This window comes from Theropithecus gelada, chromosome 6 (genome assembly GCF_003255815.1).
Source record: "Theropithecus gelada isolate Dixy chromosome 6, Tgel_1.0, whole genome shotgun sequence".
NCBI classification, from domain to species: Eukaryota; Metazoa; Chordata; class Mammalia; order Primates; family Cercopithecidae; genus Theropithecus; species Theropithecus gelada.
Window position 1 is genome coordinate 142,281,193 of NC_037673.1, and position 20,273 is coordinate 142,301,465.

The following is a 20,273-nucleotide window of genomic DNA, read 5'->3' on the forward strand; positions in this document are numbered from 1 at the left end:
TACAGAAGCTGAGGTTGCTCACACCTTTTCCTCTGGGCAACCTCCATAACCCCACTAAGGCTTAAATTAGATGCCCCTTCTGCATGCTCCAAATGCTCCCTGTAATGAGCCTATCCCAGCACTTGTCACAGTGCATTTCAGTTATCCATTTATGTATCTATCTCCTCCTCTAAAACTAAGTTCCATGAGATACCAAAGGGATGATGCCTCTCTGGGTAACACGATACATGAAGCACTTTGGAATACTGTCCTGTATGCAGCGGGGCTCAAACAATATTTGTGATGGAATGTTCTTGTCAAAAAACAGAATAGGGCCAGGCGTGGTGGTTCATGCCTGTAATCCCAGCACTTTGGGAGGCGAGGTGGGCGGATCACCTGAGGTCGGGAGTTGGAGACCAGCCTGGCCAACATGATGAAACCCCGTCTCTACTAAAAATACAAAATTTAGCTGGGAGTGGTAGCGTGTGCCTGTGATCCCAGCTACTCAGGAGGCGGAAGCCAGGAATATCGCTTGAACCTGGGAGGCAGAGGTTGCAATGAACCGAAATCGTGCCACTGCACTCCAGCCTGAGCAACTGAGCAGACTCTGTCTCCCATAAAAAAAAATTTTTTAAAGCAGAATACACTCTCGACATCCCTCCTTCTGAAAAGGCAGAAGAGCCAACAGCTGTGAGAAAACATAAACCGAAGCAGGAGGTATAATGGTTAAGGACAGGAGCAAAGAAAACTGGTGAGCAATATGGTAACTCCTGAGTATGAAAGGACAGGCAAAACTATCATGGCTTCGAAAATATTTTAATCTTTTTCATTAGAAGTATTTATATTGCCTGAAAAGCATTCCATTGTTAAATTATATTAAATGCTGAATATTAGAGAATAACAAACAAATCCTGAGAAATTATTAAGTTATGAAATCAAAATTATTATCACAGAACGCAGCAGGTCTCAAGAGATAAATTTTGCAGTGTTATTCTTAAGGGCTTGGGGAGTGGGTGTTAGAGCTACAAAAGTTCATTAACAAAAGTATGTTCTAATTTTATAACCAACCTCAAGAGGAAAGAATCATCCTTACTATGCATATTCATGGATAGTAGAAACATTACTGCTAAAAATCAGCCTTGGTTAATTTTTTTCTTTTAGAGATTTCCAGTAGGTAATCTATAAAATACCTGCAGTCCTTTATGAAGAGATCATAGCTAGGTTCTAGACTTAAAGTGGATTTATTTATTTGGTAGTAATTCAGGGGCTGGAAGAAGTTATATCATACACACATATTTGAGCACCAAATTTATCATAAATAGCTTTGACTTGGCTTATAACCTCAGTAGTTAGAGGCACGCAAAAATGTCTTATCTCCTGTTGACTTAAGAAATAGTATTGCTCACTGTCTGCATAAATATTATCCAAGCACACCGCATGGAAGAGGTTCAGGACTTTGAAAGGGAAGGCTTTTTGGCTTGCCTGTCTCCAGAATGAACATCCCATTTTGCTTGCTGTGGCCTGTTAGTGCGTTCAGCATTGGCCGTCTCTTTCCTCTTCTGCTTAATCAGAAATTCAATTTGACCAATAATCATTTGAGATGCATTATAAGCAACAAGAATTCAGTTTATCAGAAACCTGCCTTTTTTATTCCTTTCTCACCACATAATTTTGCAAAATGACTCCCAACCTGATGCCTGGAGTGTACATGTATTTGTTCACTGAAGCAAGGAGAAAACTGAGCTAAGTCAAGTGAGATACACTCACACCATCCTGGAAGGATAATTTTAGAACCAGTTTCAAAGCAGACTCTAATTCGAAAATGCCCCTGCCACTTAGACCCACACAGAGATGTTACCAGCCTCACAAAATGTCACCAGATAATTGAGTTTTGCCAGCAGTGGGAGTGACTGCAGCCACTGCGGCCTCCTTGTTGGGAGAGGCAGGAGGAGAAGGGGGTGGTTTATTAGAAAGAACTTCAGGGAGGGTAAGATAGCAGTGGACATGCAAAAGCCACGGACTATTGATTGCAAATCTGGCAAGGCTGTAGGCCATTCTCATTGCAGGCAGGGCACCTCAGGGCCCGATAGGACTCCTTAAATCTGTTGGCCAGCATCGAGAACTTGCTGCCGTGGCACAGAGAACAGGTGGCACTGCCCGACCCTCGGCAGTGAAAACAGCTGTCCTCGGGAATATCCCCTTCCTGCAAGAAACAGGTTAGGGTTTAGTTAAAGCAGCAGTTCAAGTCTGTTGTTCACACGCAGATCAAAACAGTACTAGACTACAGCAAAGACTGGGACAGAATAGAGGAAAATGCTTCCCATGGATGTCAGTGAGAGAATCGGCTGGGACCCAGAACAGTCACAGCAATTTTATCAGAGAGGATTCCCCTGGTGGACATCTCTAAGATGGCATCCCCTGCCACCACACTTTGCATTCCGAGACTTCCTGATCTTCATTGCCCTTGTCACTATCTCTGACCTGTTTTTTCTGTAAGCTCCATAAAGGGCAAGGACTTTATTTTCCTTATTGCCAAATACTACGAGTGAACCCTTGTAGCATGCCTGATAGGTGCCAGGTGCTGTTCTAAGAGCTTCCTATATATCATCCATCTAATCCTCACAAAATCCCAGTGAGATAGTGTATTATTATCCCTGTGTTGCAGATGGGAAAATGGGATACTAAGAAGTTGTTTACCAATGGTCACACACACAGCTTGAAAGAGGAAGAGGTGGGTTCTCATCCCAGGGGTTTGAGCACCAGAATGCATGCTCCTAATGCCTATGTACACAGCCCCTCATTGTAGTTGTCCATAGTAAGTGCCCAAGAAAGACTGTTCTGTGTGACTGAGAGACTGAGTGGAGAAATGAATGAATCAATAAATGTTACAATCCTTCAAAGCTTAGCTCTGAATGCTAGCAGTATTTATATCTTTATTCTCTTTGAGAGCTAAGGCCCAGTGATTAAGAGCTCTGTACTTTGGAGTTAATAGACTAGGACTGAGGCTATGTCTGCCATCAGCCGTGCAACTTGAATAGTTCCCTTAGCCTCTCCCAATCTGTTTCTTTATTTATAGAATGTGAATAATAATGCTTACCCTTCTGAGTAGCTGGAACATTAAAGAGAGAATATATATAATGCAATATTATCTGTCAGATCATAGGTTTACCATAACAGTTATTTCACTTCTAAGCCTTGCTAACAAATCTCCAGTTATTGACTCCCGCTCTTCAGAAAATGTTTCTTGGCTATTGTCTTGCTGTCCCCCTTAAAGCCATAGGAAATTGGTGGTCTTGGCACTCCTTATAGACTATGAACCTTCCCAGAAATAAAGGGAGACACTAGATTGAAACCTGGCGAATCCAGTACCAAGTCCTGGCCATTTCAACTTCTGAAAATCTCAAATCCATCCTGCTTTCTTCATCCCAGAACTACAATCCTAGCCCAACAGCCCACTGACTATGGCATGAACTGAGTGTGGACCCATGCCTCTGGTCTTGTAGTATGTTCTCCCCACTGATGCTCATTAAGTTGCCTGCAGTATCACTGCCACATAGAAAGCACTCAGGAAACTTTTTAATGAACACTTGCCCTCCAGATAAAACCTCAGGATAAAACCCAGTCTCCTTAGCTGATTTAAATTTTTTGTCACTTCTTTCATCAGGATCTTGTTCATGGGCCTCTCTGTACTTGGTCTCTAGGGACCTTTCCCCACTCCCAATGTGGCCAACTCCTACTTGTCCCCAGAAATCAGCTTAGCAGCTCTTTCTCCAGGAAGCCTTGCCCACCCACCACTCTGGACCAGGAGTTCCCCCACCCCCATGGCCACCTGTACTGCCCCTGGCATGACAGGTATCCCATACTCCAATGAAAGTTCCTGTTGATTAGGCAGGGAGCTCTCTGGACTTGTACCATTTCACCATCACTTCCCAAACACCTAGTGCAGTGCCTGGCACACTACTTGTGCCAAATGAATAAACAAATGAACACTGATGTCTGGAGAACCCTTCCTGTTCTTAAATTCTAGGGACCAACAAGACAGCAGGAGTCCACTGGGTAGCTCTACCCAACTCATTCAGCTTTCATTTATAATGTAAGAATAAAAATAATCCCTGAAAAGGGAGGCATAAGTTTTGAAAATAGCTCCATCATGCTGCAAATTGCCTAAGAAGGTACTGAATTTTATTTATTCTAGATTTAAGGAGTGAAAGTAATTACCCAATTGACAAAAACTCAAATCATGTCTATGTACCCTTTTGTTAATATTTTATTGATTGCTACCATATTTTAGTATATTAACAGTGGAGAATTTGTTTTCTTCTCTTAAAATATTCAAAATAATACGTATTTGCAAAAATATTCTTAAAACAAATTGCCACGATTCATTTCCTGCCAAATCCATTAGGTTTTATGTTTTGTACTTCATACCAGTGAGATTTTAATAACATAAGTCCACACTGCGAGGGAAAGTACAGTAAAATCCTACCATAATGCTATACATGTGATCCAAAAATTCATTTGCATAAAATGCCAGATCAGATATTGAAAGATTAATGAAATGACCTAGTAAGCCTGCTGTAGAGAATAAGAACAAGTCTTCCATCAAATTATACCTAATGTCATATAGTTCTAGGGTGCGCTACATTATTAGAAGTTTCACTGGAGTTTCCATTCTTATTCTGGGTTACCACTCTCTGACCACTTACCCTCAACATGCTCTTTTTAATCATTCAGTTAATTCAGCAAGTATTTAATAAGCACCACTCTATACAAGACTTATACACTATAAGCCTCTTTCTTCCTTTCTATCTTTTAAATTATTCTCAGAAAATATTTAGTAGGATATAGAACATAGTTGCACAGCATTGCTTAGATTCTAGAACCCAACAGACCCACCAATCCACCTCTTACTAGCTCCATGACCAAGAAGAGGGGCTTGATCTTTTACTGAAGACTCCAAGGCTTGTGTAGCCCTGAAGATGGTAACCAACGCCAATGGAGACTGCAAAATAGGGTGGTTATGGTCATGAGATTGTTCAACAGATGGACCTAGATTTGACTACTGGCTGTAATGTCCTCTGGCAAGTTATTTAACCTCTCTAAGCCTCAGTTTCCCTAGCTGCAGAATGTGACTTTTAATAATATCTACCTCACAGAGTTCTTGAAAGAGTTAAATGAACTATTGCATGGAGCATTGGTCATGGTACCTAGCTATCGTGAGTCCTCAATAAATGGCAGCTATTATGATTTTGATTATGATGAGATGATTATTGCTATTATCTCAAAGTGAGATCACATAAAGCATAAAGAAGCCCAGATGATTTATGGCCTCAAATTCACTGAGCACAAAGCCAAATTTTTCCCCTTCCACCTTTTGCTGTGGCTCAATTCAATTATTCCTCTCCTCTTCTTTGATAGTTAATACAGAGGCTCAAGTCTGGCCCGGCTTTCAGCCTTGCCCTACTCTTTCATCAGATTCTCACTGCTGCCCCGTTCCATCTAACAGAACAAAGAGGCTCTTGGTCAGAAGGGGCTCCTTGATGTTCTTTGACCTTCTCTTTTGAAATAAAACTTGTCTGAGCATTTACTGCATGAGGGATTGGGCAAACAAATAGCAATTTAAAACAGAGTTTAAAGGACAGACAAGTGAAATATAACCTTTCACAGCAAACTTCTGCTGCACACCTCTGTCCTAGTTTATAGCATTACAGCTAAAAAACACAGATCTCTCCAAATTGAGCTTAAAGGTAATTGTCATATCAGGCTTACTCTTGCTTTTTTAATCAGGCCTGAAGTATAACCTGCGTTTTATCATTTCTGGTCCTCTTCTGAAAATACATGCTCCTACAACTTACAATATAGTATGATAGATAATAGCATTTAAAAATTTTATAGTGGGAAGGTAGCGCTTTGGATCAACATGTTTAGTCATCTGCCTGCTGCCAGGTTAGGTTCTTTTATTAAAAAATTTTTTTGTAAAGACAGGTCTCATTATGTTGCCCAGGCTAGTCTCGAACTCCTGGGCTCAAGGGATCCTCCCTCCTCTGCCTGGGATTACAGGCCTGAACTACCACACCCGGCCCAGGATAGGTTCTTAATAGTTCTGCATAGAAGATGAGCGAAGGTAATGGCCAAAGACTTCTTACCAGCTGGCACTTTGGTCTCAAATTCCAGTATTCTTTCCACAAACATTTAACTAATATTCACTGGTTATCTGTTATATGCCAGGCTGTATTTTTCTGATACTGGAACTAGAATGTTGCACCCAGCGTAAACATGGCCAGGCCTGCCCTCATGGAGACCTAATTGGTAAGAGCAAACACCAACCAAATAATCACACAAATTAAAGTAAGATTGCAACTGTGAAGAGGGGTGTAAGGTGCACTGACAGGTCAATCCTATAGGATTTTTTCCTCATGGAAGCCAGGGAAGATCCCTCTGAGGAAGTGATGCCTCTTCTGAGATCTCAGAAGCTGAAGGCAAGGTGGTAGGGAGTCTGGGGACATTCAAGGCAGAGGGGATTGGCCTCTGGTAGCAAAGAGAAAATAATACATGAGGGATGGAGGTGGGGAGATGGGCAGTGTGTCTGGGGTCAAGAGCATGAGAAGACATGTGTAAGAGATGATGCTGGAGGGGCCAACAGAGGCCAGGCTACACAGAGCTTTCTAGGACAAGTAAGGAGTTTGGGGTTTTATCCCAAGCAATGAAAAGACACTGAAAGCTTAGAGGGGGTGACTGATATGGTTTGGCTCTGTGTCCCTATCCAAATCTCATCTTGAATTGTAATCTCCATGTGTCAAGGGGGGAACCTGGTGGAAGGTGATTGGATCATGGGGGCGGTTTCCCTCATGCTGTTCTCGTGATAAGTGAGTTCTCACCAGAGCTGGTGGTTTTAAAGCATGGTACTTTCTCAAGCACTCTCTCTCTCTCTTTCTCTCCCCTACTTCCATGTAAGCCATGCCTTGCTTCCCCTTCACCTTCCAGCAAGATTGTAAGTTTCCTGAGGCCTCCCAGCCATCTGGAACTGTGAGTCAATGAAACCTCCTTTGTTTATATATTACTCAGTCTCAAGTACCATCTTTATAGCAATGTGAAAACGGACTAATACAGTGACAAAGGGGATGACCTAATCAGATTACATTTAAAAATATATTTTTGAGTGTGGGGGCAGGTTGGAAAGTACGTGAGTGGATGTGAGCAGAGCTTTCAGAACCTTTTGCTAGAGTCCCAGTTGCTTATGCTCTAGGGGAAGGGAAGGAGAGGTAGAAAGGAAGAAAGAAAAAAGTAGATTTTAGAGAAATTGTGGAGAGGTAGATAGACTCATGATATGGGAGAAATGAGATAAGAAGGAGCCTTTGGTGCCTCTTGTCTAAGGCCATCACTCAAAGCCCAGTCATGACCTTCTTGTTCTCATCATCTGAACCCTCCCAGAGTGGAGACATCACTCAAGTTCCAGAAAGCCCCTGACCCATTTTTCCATAGCAATCCCAGGAGATTAAAGTGAATCCCACAGAAAACATCAAGTCCCAAGAGATGGAATCTAAGAGAGAGAAAATTCATTTATCCAGCTACCCAAGCTTTTAATCTTTTGGCTTAAATTCATCAAAATTGCTTCCTCCACCCCCAACCTCACACTGTGAATTAATGACTATCAGCCCTCCTCCCCCAGTGTGAGCATGTCTGAGCAATGGTTTCCAGGGTGGTGTGTACACACTTCTAAGGGGTATGAGAGGAAAACATTGGAACTATTTATATTTGCTTTTTATCTACAATTAGGCAGATATTAAGCTTTATTCACATTTTTAAAAGAATTTTTATACTAACTTTTAATAAACTGGTGGACACCAACAGCCATATTAGGTTAGGCCGTCACTAGACAAGTGTGGTACTCAAGGGACCCTAGAGTAAGAGTGACGTTCAAATGTTGCTGACAGTGGCGTCCAGCTCATTTGTTCACTTTCAGCACATTGCAACATATTGCAGTTTACTTGTGCCTGGTCTAGTGGATTTACAAAGGATACTCCTTAGTTTTAACTAAACTAATCTGCCAAATGGAATCATGACTTTACATAATGTCTTCCAGGAGACTATGGATCAAGGATAACACCAATAACAGAAGAACAAGTGAACCTATAAGAAAAGATAGGGCCAGGCCAGGTGTGGTGGCTCATGCTTGTAATCCCAGCACTTTGGGGGGCCGAGGCGGGCGGATCACTTGAAGACAGGAGTTCAAGACCAGCCTGGCCAACATGGTGAAACCCTGTCTCTACTAAAAATACAAGAAAAATTAGACAGGCATGGTGGTGGATGCCTGATATCCCAGCTTCTTGGTAGGCTGAGGCAGGAGAATCACTTGAATCCAGGAGACAGAGGTTGCAGTAAGCCAAGATCATGCCATTGCAATCCAGCCTGGGCAAAAAGAGTGAAACTCCTTCTCAAAAAAAAAAAAGAAAGAAAGAAAAAAGAAAATAGGGCTGATTTTTTTCCACCTCTAGAACCAGCTGTTCATAAACCACATTGTACAGCAAAAACAATAAATATTTAATCAAATCTAAAAAGAAGTCAGCCAAAAAATTTAAAATTTAGAGTATCTGAAATATGGACTTATAACTGCTATTGCTAACAATGTACCATTAAAATATAACAAATGTTAAAATTCCTCATATCTTCAAATTTAGATATCTTAAGTATTCATATTCAAAAGGTTTTACTTAAGCAGTGCACAATCAAGCCAGCTTGGAGACCATTGCTGTAGGGCCAACTCCGAGTAGGACAGTCAAGCTCCCCAACGCACCTGTGTATACCGGTTATGGGGGAATGTGCTTTCTGCCTCCACCAAAGGTCTATCTTGCTGGTCCCTGCCTCCATAGCTTTCTTCTTTGTTCATCAGAGACTCTTCTTCAGCCTCTTCTTCCTTCTGGAGAATTTTCCTCACAAAGTCTCTCTTGTCCATTGGGGTTCGAATGATTTTCAGGTTATTAGTGTAGATGATTATCTTTCCAAAATCTATAATAGGTAGGGGCTAGAGAAATGGAGAATGAGCATGGAAACTTTACCACCAATCACCAAGTAGAGGGCTGCAGAACCTGTCCAACACACCAGGAAACAGCAGAGAAGGAACTTCCACCACCCAGCATTTTTGATCCCATCAGACCCCAAAGTCACAGTTCATTCCCTGGTCTGTTTGCTCTCTCTAAAAGCCATGAAAGCCAGCTTCCTTCTTCCTGTTGCTGGTGACCAATCAAAGCTGAACTACTCAGTATGAGAGTCTGGAGGGCAGGGGCTACAGCTTCTATTTGTACTGCATACCCCAACAGCCAATGCAGGACTAGGTACAATGAGTGTTTAATAAATACAGAGGGATACTTTTTTGTTTTATATAAATATCTCTCCAATTTTTTATCAGCATAAATAATAATATTAGTAGATACCATTTATTGGCACTATTTGTGTCTCAGGCATCATGCTAGGCATTTTACCAACATTGCCTCGGTTTCTCCCCAAACATCCCTATGAGGCAGATGCTATGGTTTCCACATTTTAAGGTGAGGAGACTGAGCCTCAGTGGGGTTAAGTGCCTCACCAAGGTGACAGAGTTACTCGGGCACTGTGACTAGAATTGAAACCCAATCTGTCATCCTAAAGCGCATATTTTTACCACCTATATCACACTATTTAAAAGTATTCCCCCCCCCAAAAAAATAGGATCATAATATATACTCTGTTGCAACCTATTTTTTCATTACCTATATAATATGAAAATCGTCTGTGCCAATAAATAGACTTCTAAAGCATCATTATTAATAGCTTTTGTTCTCTTGCATGGATTTTTCATGTGTTACTTAATCATTTGCTCAGGAATAAACCTGGACAATACCACAGTGCAGAAAAGAGGACTGGAGGGTAACTGTTTAGAAATTACTTTAAATAAAAGACTGCCTGACTGCAGCATCTAAACAGATTTGGTTTATACAGTTCTGTAAGCAGAGCAGAATATTTCATGCTGAGGTATTTAGTTGTGTAGTGTGATTGTGACATACAGGAAAGTCATGTAACCTCTCAACTTTAGTTTGCTCGTTTGCAAAGGGACTGACATCCAGCATCGCCACAGACAAGCTAGTAATTAAAATACAGAAATGAGTGGTAAACATGTGTTGTCCTGAGACTCTTGAGTGCCCTCCAATTACCCCAGCCTCCCCTCAGGGAGCCTCTAACATCCCTAAACCTAGCGATGTAAGAGTTCATACTTAGGAACCCAAGTCTCAGTACCTTCTCCAACACTCTATTGGCTTCTCTGCTGATTGAGCAAGGTTCCTGTGTCAACTTCTGGGGGTGGGAGGTGCCATGAAAAACCTGTAAAACAGTGTTCACAAAAGCTGGAGATACTATGCAGATTGTGAGTATTGTTGCCATTGTTGTTATTTAAAATTATTCTTCTGTAGTGCATGCACAATCATACTACACAACTAAATACCTCAGCATGAAATATTCTGCCCTGCTTGTAAGACTGTATAAACCAAATCTATTTATATGCTACAGTTAAGCAGTCTTGTATTTAAGGCCCTTGTATATTCAGCCATAACCTGGCTTGAGCAAGACTTCAATATTCAGGCTCTCTTTCTTGAAACACCCATGGAGTTTGCAATAATTATTTATTAAGCCACAAGCTTCCTATCTGGTCCTATTTTCTCTCCCTTTCTTCAAGGGATCGTGTAGCAGCTTCCATTTCCTATTGTTTTATGCAGGCTGGATTCTTATTTCACACTCTGGACTATCAGTTTCTGAATATCAGAAGATAAGGATGGTGGTACTTTTGGAAGGTTCCATTTCTACTTCTAGTAATAGCCAATGAGGTTCAGTTACTAGGAAGCTTTTCATTTCTAGAGCTGATTTCTTTTTTTCAAGACAAAACTCTCAATATGCTAAGAGAATCTGAGATCACCTACTCCAAACCCCTGTTTCTGAGCTGCTCAGTGAGACACCCAAGAGAGCAAGTTTATTTTTTGATGTACCCCAAAGATGGAGGGTCTCAAATCACTTTTAAGGTGTAAAAGTTTTAGTTACACTGATAGGCAAATTCTTCCTTGTGTCTAAGGAAACTCTCTGGGTGTAATGAAAGTTCACATTATGTGGTTACATCAAATGTCAATGAGGAACACCCACTCCTACATGATAGAGGGCCAGGACAGAGCCAAGAATTTTTCATTTCCTCCTAGTGCACAGAATGGCAACCTGTGTGATTGAGCACTTGTAAATACTCTTTTGTCTGTGGCAACATGCCTAGAGATTATTGATCAGGCACTATTACATCTTTCCACTGTTCTGTTTTTAAATGCAGAAATGCCTTATTGGGTACTAGAAATTCAGTGGCTTTGGAGATAGACAGACTTGAGTTTAAATTGTATTAAAATGTTATTTGGCAACTGTGTGAGATTTGCAAGTTAGTTAACCCTTATGAACTACTGTTTTTCCAATCTGTAAAACTCTCATAGACATCTTGTGAAGATGAAATTATGCAATATGTTTAAAGTAGGTGTTCAGTAAATGTTACCTCCCTTCCTTTTCCCTTCCATTTTCTTTGAACCTTATAAACTTCAGTTTTAATTGCTTAAAATATTTTAATTATTTATAACCTTTTCCTCTACCCATCACACAAAATTTAAAAGACTCAACATTTCTTTGATAAGAACCTGCTCGTTATTACAATGGTGGGTAACATTTGCTAAGTGCATAAAATGTGCCAGGCACAATGCTAAGAGTTTCTTATGTATTATCTTTTAAAATCATCACAACAACTCTCTTAAGCAAGTCCTTTGATTACCCTCATATCACAATGATGCCGAAGGTCAACAGGGTTAACTAGCTTGTTCAAGCTTAGGCAGTAAATGGGTAGGACTGAACATCAAGCTCAGGTTTGACTGGCATCAAAGCCCTTGTTTTATATATATATATATTTATCATCATGGTAATCTGTACATAACATAGAATTTACCATTTTAACCCTTTCTAAGTGTATAATTCAGTGGCATTAAGTGCATTCACATTACTGTGCAGCCATCACCACCATACATCTCCAGAAGGTTTTCTTCTTCCCAAATTGAAACTCTGTATCCATTAAACAATGACTCTTCTTCTCCCCTGCCCCCAGCCCCTGCCAACCACCATTCTGCTTGCTGTCTCTATGATTTTGACTACTCTAGGTACCTCAAATAAGTGCAATCATACAGTATTTGTGTTTTTGTGACTGGCTTATTTCATTTAGTATAACGTCTTCAAGGGTCATCCACGTTGTGCATGTGTCAAAATGTCCTTCCTTTTCAAGGCTGAATAATATTGTGTTGTATGTACAAACCACATCTTGTTTCTCCATTCATCAATCTATAGACATTTGGGTTCTTTCCACCTTTAGGCAATTGAGAATAATGCTGCTATGAACAATGGTGTACATATATCTGTTTGAGTTCAGAGCCCTTGCTTTCAATTATTGCACTTAATTGCTACCCAATATAGTCTCATAGTCACTATTTACTAGGAGGTGTTTTACACTTGGATTCGTTATTGAAAAGTCATGACATTAGCTCTCATTTTCTTCTTTTTCATAAATACCACATTGACAAACGGTTCCAGGGTGTGGAGCTGCATGAATCCATCCTGGCCACTCTCATGCTCAGAAGCTGGCTATGATTGGGATGGGGAACTTGATCAGGAAACAAAGAAAACAGAGATAACGAGGCCAAGCAGGAATTGGACCTTCAACGTGGCCTCTAAAACTCATAGAGTACTGTGTTTTAACCAACGGAGCCATGCTGCCGTGGAGACTCATTTACCTAGATTTATAAATTCTATAGTCCTAGCTACCAGGGAGGCTGAGGCAGGAGGATCCCTTGAGCCCAGGAGTTTGAGATTGCTGTGAGTTATGATCATACCACTGCACTCCAACCAGGGTGACACAGTGAGACCCTGTCTCTAAAAAAGAAAAAAAAAATTATACATTTACATCAATGCTAAATTTAGCACATGACTTATAAAGATCAAGCAACCCAAAATGTATCTACTTGGCCTTGTATAAGGTTTGAATGAACTGTGACTTTGTGAATTCTAAATCTACAAGTAAGACATAGTTCAAAAGAAATAGTGTAAGTACAAGACTAGCCAAGTACCTAGGACCTAATAAGCACTCAACAAATGGTAGCTATTATTATCATGTAATAATATGGTTCTCTAAAAAAAGGAACATGCCCTAAAGAAAAACATTTGTAGAATCAGAAGATCTGGATTCTTATTCTGACTCTGTAGTATCAGATGGATCCCTTAACAACTTGGCCCTCAATTTTTCTCATCTGCAAAATGGGAATGACCATACTTTGGCTTTTCTCCCCAAGGTTATGGTGAAGACCCAATGCCATTGATACAGACAGAGATAGCATGTGACGACACTTTGTAACGCGTAAGTCACCCCATTAAGATAAGAGGTCATTCATTTCAGCCCCCTTTAATATCAAAAACAAGCCTACTGTTATCTTTGGTAATTGTGAACATGCCTATAATTACCAATGCCAGTAAAGCCAGTAATACATTTATCTGCAATAGATGCATTATCTATTCCCTTAGGAAACTAACAATAAAAATAATTCAAGAGTAATTATCTGGCTCTCACACTTTAAAGATGAGAACACATCCTGGTGTGCTATTCATTAATACCATGGATACATTACATAATTGTATTTTATCTTTTTTAAAAAGGCATTAATGGTCCCACTGACAGCATATATACATCTCCTATGAATTTTTGGATATCAGTGAATGTTTTCCAGGTTCTACCTTAAAAGAAAATCATGTATGGACTTTTGATTATCCGTGGTACTGGAAAGTAATTGAAATTCATAGATTAAACACATGTTTCAATTGAACCATTAGCTCAAACTTCTTCCCCACGTAACATGTCCTCTGGCTGATTTGCGTTTCACCATCCCTTCCCAGGACTCCAACTACCCAGAGCTTATGCTAACGAGCAACGGAAAGGAAAAATAAAGAGACAAAGTAGGCAGTAGGAGGAAGGCAATGGGGGTAAAAAACAAGACATGGATAAACTGCAAGCTGAATAATTGGCTGGAGTAAAATGAGCACTTTCAAATACTCAGCTCTTTCAGGAAACAAAAAGACTGCATAATTGTCTAAAACCGCAGTCTGACAACCTGAAAACCACTGCACCTCTATTTAATTTACATTCCAGGAAAACTCAGTCAAAGATCCAATTACAATGTATTACCTTGGATGGAATTTGAATACTATATATGCTCATTGCACTTTCCAATTAGTAGTCAACAAGCATGTTATTTTTACCCCGGAAATATTCGTCTAATAACAGCTTCCCATTTGGTGCACCAATTGCTCTCGTTGGTACCAGAGGGTGAACAAGACACAAATCTGAACCATTTAGGCATTTCTCTAAACACATTTTAGGAAGCCCTACTCTTAAAGCCTATGTGCCATGCACAATACCAACCTTATGGTCATTCGCCTTGTAATTGTTGAACAGAGGCTGGCCGCCTGCCAAGGTGTAGGCATTACCCTCTCTAAACACACTGATCCTCTGAGCAGTCAGCTTAGGGGAGTACAGCTGGGGCCTGGGGGCTTCCCTGGGCCTGGGGGCTTCCCCAGTCCCATAAACACCATCCATTGGTTCAAGAGACTCTTGCAGAAAACTGTGAGGGTATTCCTCCTTTGGTGACTCTAATTCCTGCCCATCCTCAAAGACCTGCTTCAGTACTCGACCGCTGTAGGAGGAGGAGATTTTAAATCGTACTTTCCGGGGTTTGCCATCACTCTTCTGATTCACTTTCTTCTCGGGGTCCTCCATCTGCAGAAAGTTCACCCTGTGGTTTCCAGCCTTCCGTGTAGCCAGTGAAACTTGGGCCTCTGAGAAAAAGGCATTTTATTTTCTCTCCTCCTGCATATAATTAATTCAAGTTGTTGCTGGGGTATGGTCAGTTTACAGCAACTGACACCTATACATTAAATATTGATAGACCTTCATGAAAAGGCAGGCGATTCTGGTTTGATGGAGTGGATGGAATGTAAGACAAGATTGATTCTTCTCATAATCCCAAGCTCACCGTGACTTCACCCCAACCCTAGCTTTTCTTAACCTGAGGATGAAGAAGTTTATTTAGACTGGACATGTACCAATTCAATAAGGATCAGACACTCAATTAGTTAACAAGTGTCTTCTTACTGTTAGCAATGACAATTAAAATCTAGTGAGCATTTCATAAGTGCCAGAGATTGTTACATGCATTATTTTACTTCATCCTGACAATAACCCTACAAAGAAAATGTTATCTTTTTTACAGAGGGGAAAATGAGGCTTAGAGCCACTTGTCATTTGTCTTCATCATTTGTCTGCTCTATTACACCTAAGTAAGTGACAGAGCGAGGATTTGAACCCAGATCTATCTGACTTCAAAACCCATGATCAGTCCACGTAACCAGAAGTTTTCCAGTTCTGTCCTAGAAGAGGAAATGAGGTCTTAGGTACAGTGGAGGTTCTTGGGGGCTGCTGCTAAAAACAGGAGAAGGCTGAGGGTCCTGGATTCTGGGCCTTCTCCCCCTACACTAACCAGAGCAGCTCCACTTGGTATGTATTTTATATTTAAGATTTCATTTGAAAGCACAGCACAAGTCCCCACTGCCTATTGGACTTCATAAATGCCCGACACTGAAATAGTGGCTGGGGTGAATAGCACAGAAGCATGCGACCTGGGCCTGAGAACAGTCTTACAATCCCATGCAGGGAACAGACCTAATACAGGTGAAATAATAACCTCATGCTTAGAGAGCAAATTGCCCGCAGCTGAATCCCAGAATCGCCACTCTGGGAAGAAGTGGTCTCTAAGGAAATAAGGATGGAAGAAGGTTTGTAAAGAAAAGTGTCCTTGGGCTGGGTGGAAAAGGGTAGGTTGGATGTGAGGAGCTGAAAGTGGAGTAAAGCCTTTCTCCCTGTCTTTTGCTACCAGCATCACCATTCACTGAGTTGCCCAAATTGACCCCTCCTCCTGTTCCCCTACAGCCATTCGCATGGATTCCTTTTTTTTTTTTTTTTTAGACAGTGTCTCGCTCTGTTGCCAGGCTGGAGTGCAGTGGCGCGATCTCGGCTCACTGCAACCTCCACCTCCTGAGTTCAAACAATTCTCCTGCCTCAACCTCCCGAGTAGCTGGGACTACAGGCATGCGCCACCATACCCAGCTAATTTTTGTATTTTTTGTAGAGATGAGGTTTCACCATATTGGCCAGGACGGTCTCATTCTCTTAACCTCGTGATCCACCCGCCTCAGCCTCCCAAAGTGCTGGGATTACAGGCCTGAGCCACTACGCCCAGCCCATTCACATGGATTCTATCACCACTGCCTTCTTTCATCCACCCCTGTCACCCTGGCCCTAGGTCAAACCCTCATCACTTCTGTTTTTAAAGTTGCAGCTGTCTCCCAAGGACTTCCCTACTCACCACCAATTCCATTCTCCATATTGATGTGAGAGCGATAGTCCAAAACAACAAGTCTGCAGGTGTCAGTCTCCTGCTGAAAAATCTTTTCCAGTGGTTCAGGGCATAAATCTTAACTGTTCCATGTGACAGGCAAAGCCCCTCAAAAACCAGCCTCACCTTCCTTCCTTTCCAGCCTTGCCCTCTGTCACTCTTCCAGGGGCTGCCTGGGATTGATGTTCCAGTTACACCAACAAGAAGCTTACCCATTTCTCAAACCCACAAGTTTCTGTCTCTTATCCAGTACTCTGTTTCCTGATTTAGAGTGTCAAATTTCCATTCCTCCTTCAAGTCATACCTCAAATGTCGCTGCTTCTGGGCAGCCTTCCCACCTGCCCCAGGGAGAATGCCATTGGACTTTCGGACCTACCGCCATTCAGGTGCTTCTCACTTTCCCTTGCCCTTCCTATTTTTCCCGCCATTTAACTGTGAACACCTTGCAGTCAGAAGCTGTCCTTACCATCTATATATTTCCAGTGTTTTTCAAAGTGCCCAGTACATAATAGAACTCAGTAATTGTTGAATGAATGACTTCAGGTGAGAGAAACCAAATACACAAAGCTTTTTAAAAAGGAATTGAGCATATTTTGTGTAGAATATTGAAAAGGGGGCTGGGCGCAGTGGCTCACGCCTGTAATCCCAGCACTTTGGGAGGCTGAGGCGGGTGGATCACTAGGTCAAGAGATCGAGACCACACTGGCCAACATGGTAAAACCCTGTCTCTACTAAAAATACAAAAATTAGCCAGGCATGGTGGCGGGCACCTATAGTCCCAGCTACTTGGGAGGCTGAGGCAGGAGAATCACTTGAACCCGGGAGGCAGAGGTTGCAGTGAGCCAACATTGCACCACTGCACTCCAGCCTGGCAACAGAGCGAGACACCATCAAAAAAAAAAAAAAAAAATAGTGAAGAGGTAGGATCAGAAGACTTTTTTTTTTTTTAATCTACCTTTCTACTAAGGAAAGGTGTCACAGTTGTAAATCCCTGTGTAACTGGTGCAAGAAATAGGTGGGAGAGAAGAACTAGGGAAACAATGTTTAAAGCAAAAGAAAGATACACTTTTCATAACATTATAACTCCCCCTGGATGCAGAGTTGTCTGGGACATACCATCAATGAATTACAGGAGACTGAGACCTTGATCTCTCAGCCCTCATGGCAGCCAGGTGGGCCCCAGGACTACATTAGCCTTATTCATTTACTTCACCATATAGAACAATATCAAGCTGGGCATGGTGGCTCGCATCTGTAACCCCAGCTACTCAGGAGACTGGGGTGGAAGGATTGCTTGAGCCCAAGAGTTTGAGACCAGCCTGGGCAGCAAAATGAGACTTTGTCTCTACAAAAAGTTTTTAAAAAATTATATGGGCATGGTGGTGCATGTCTGTAGTCCCAGCTACTCAGGAGGCTGAGGCAAGAGGATTGCTTGAGCCCATGAATTTGAGGCTAAAGTGAACTACAATTATGCCACTGTACTCCAGCCTGGATAACAGAGTGAAACTCTGTCTCTTAAAAAATTGTGTGTGTATATGTATATAAAAAAATTGTGTGTGTATATATATACATACATATACACACACACATATATAAATGTAACAATTATTATTTTCCTTTTTTTTTTTTTTTTTTTTTTGGAGACATGGTCTTGCTTTGTCACCCGGGTTGGAGTGAAGTGGTGCAATCTTAGCTTACTGCAACCTCTGCCTCCTGGGCTCAAGCAATCCTCCCTCCTCAGTCTCCTGAGTAGCTGAGACCAAGGCATGCAACCATTATTATTTTCTATCTATGCCATGCCATGAAAAAGATTGGGAACTCCTAACTAGAAGATTATTTTTTTCTATCTCTCCCAGGAAACAAATATTAATAAATAACCAATAGCCTATCTTCATCTAGAAAAACCAGTGAGCTGACTTCCACAATTACTTGTCAAGTAAACATTTTCAGTTGCCCCAAAATGAACGCCAGTAACAACAACAAAAACAAAGCAGGAGATGAGTTTTCCAAGTAACATTTTGTTCAATATTTTTTATGCCATTTCCCATGTTCACAGACAGATTTTCAGTGAGCCAACCTAAGATCATGGGAAGTTTTGAAACAATCATGCTCATGCGAAAATTTTCAGATGTTGATGGTTCCAGAATAGTCACAAATACACTTCAAGAAGAAGAACAAATTGATAAATTGAAAGCAATTTTGGCAGTATCATCAAAAGCCTTAAAAATATTTATATCTTTGAAACCTCCTAAGAAAGAAAATATTGTAGCTCCATATATCCAAAGAAGTTGTGGCAAAACGCTAATATCAGTTGCCTCTGGCAACTGGGTGGAGGATTTTGAGTGTTTGTTTCTTCTTTCCCAGTTTAATCATATTTTACTTGTTTGTGATAAGTTCATCTTACTTTGATAAGCAAGAATAAAATAAATGAAAAAAATCCATTCCTTTCTCCCCAATTATTTCTCTTCAGAAAATAATTTTAAAGAAAGATATTTATTTAAAGATACTCCCCGAAATATTATTCATACTGGGAAAAAAATTGAAAACAACTTAAATGTTCAACAGTAGAAATGCCACAATATGAAAAGTTATATAGTCATTTTTAAAAGGGAGAGGAGATACTTCTTCTTAGTAGAAAGGTAGATTTTTAAAAAAATCTTCTGATCCTACCTCTTCACTATTCTTTTTTTTTTGGGGGGGGGTGGATACAGAGTCTTGCCCTGTCACCAGGCTGGAGTGCAGTGGTGCAATCTTGGCTCACTGCAACCTCTGCCTCCCAGATTCAAGTGATTCTCCCGCCTCATATGAAAAAATAAGAAAATAATATGGAAACATGTTTATGATACAAATTAAGTAGGAAAAGGTATAACAGATTTTATCTCCTGTGACATAGAATTTAGATTATAAAACTGTAGAGAAGAGATCCGTTCCAAGATGGCTGAATAGGAACAGCTCCGGTCTGTAGTTCCCAGCATGACCAATGCAGAAGACAGGTGATTTCTGCATTTCCCACTAAGGTACCTGGTTCAGCTTATTCGGACTGGTTGGACAGTGGGTGCAGCCCATGGAGGGCAAGCCGAAATGGGGTGGAGCGTTGCCTCACCTGGGAAGCACAAGAAGTCGGGGGATTTCCCTTTCCTAGCCAAGGGAAGCTGGGACAGACTGTACCTGGAAAAACGGGCACTCTCACCTGAATACTGCAGTTTTCCCAAGGTCTTAGCAACCAGCAGACAAGAAGATTCTCCCCTGTGCCTGGCTCAGTGAGTCCCACACCCACGGAGCCTTGCTCACTGCTAATGCAGCAGTCTGAGATCAAACTGCAAGGCAGCAGCCTGGCTGAGGGAGGGGCATCCGCCATTACTGAGGCTTGAGTAGGTAAACAACGCCACCGGGAAGCTTGAACTGGGCAGAGTCCACCACAGCTCAGCACAGCCTACTGCCTCTATAGACTTCACCTCTGTGGGCAGGGTATAGCTGAACAAAAGGCAGCAGACAGCTTCTGCAGAGTTAATTGTCCCTGTGTGACAGCTCTGAAGAGACCAGTGGTTGAGCACAGCTGTTGAGCTCTGAGAATGGACAGACGGCCTCCTCAAGTGGGTCCCTGATTCCCATGTAGCCTAACAGGGAGACACTTCCCAGTAGGGGCCAACAGACACCTCATATAGGTGGGTGCCCCTCTGGGATGAAGCTTCCAGAGGAAGGATCAGGCAAAAATATTTGCTGTTCTGCAATCTTTGCTGTTGTGCAGCCTCTGCTGGT

The 20,273-nt window shown here is 41.5% G+C and overlaps 1 protein-coding gene across 1 annotated transcript; it reads right to left on the minus strand.

Annotated features, from left to right (window-relative positions):
• Positions 1–1,999: 1,999 nt before the first annotated feature.
• GRXCR2 (glutaredoxin and cysteine rich domain containing 2) lies at positions 2,000–14,839 on the minus strand. Its single transcript, XM_025389299.1, has 3 exons — positions 14,486–14,839; positions 8,774–9,001; positions 2,000–2,182 (listed from the first exon to the last, which is right to left on the minus strand). The coding sequence occupies exons 1-3, from the start codon at positions 14,837–14,839 to the stop codon at positions 2,000–2,002; spliced, it is 765 nt and encodes a 254-aa protein (XP_025245084.1).
• Positions 14,840–20,273: the final 5,434 nt, after the last annotated feature.

Coding starts and splice junctions, on each gene's coding strand:
- GRXCR2 (XM_025389299.1), bottom strand. CDS start 14,839: ATGGAGGACCCCGAGAAGAAAGTGAATCAGAAGAGTGATGGCAAACCC. Junction 9,002..14,485: donor ACAAGGCGAATGACCATAAG/GTTGGTATTGTG, acceptor CCATTTCTCTAG/CCCCTACCTATTATAGATTT. Junction 2,183..8,773: donor CCCATAACCGGTATACACAG/GTGCGTTGGGGA, acceptor TGTTTCTTGCAG/GAAGGGGATATTCCCGAGGA.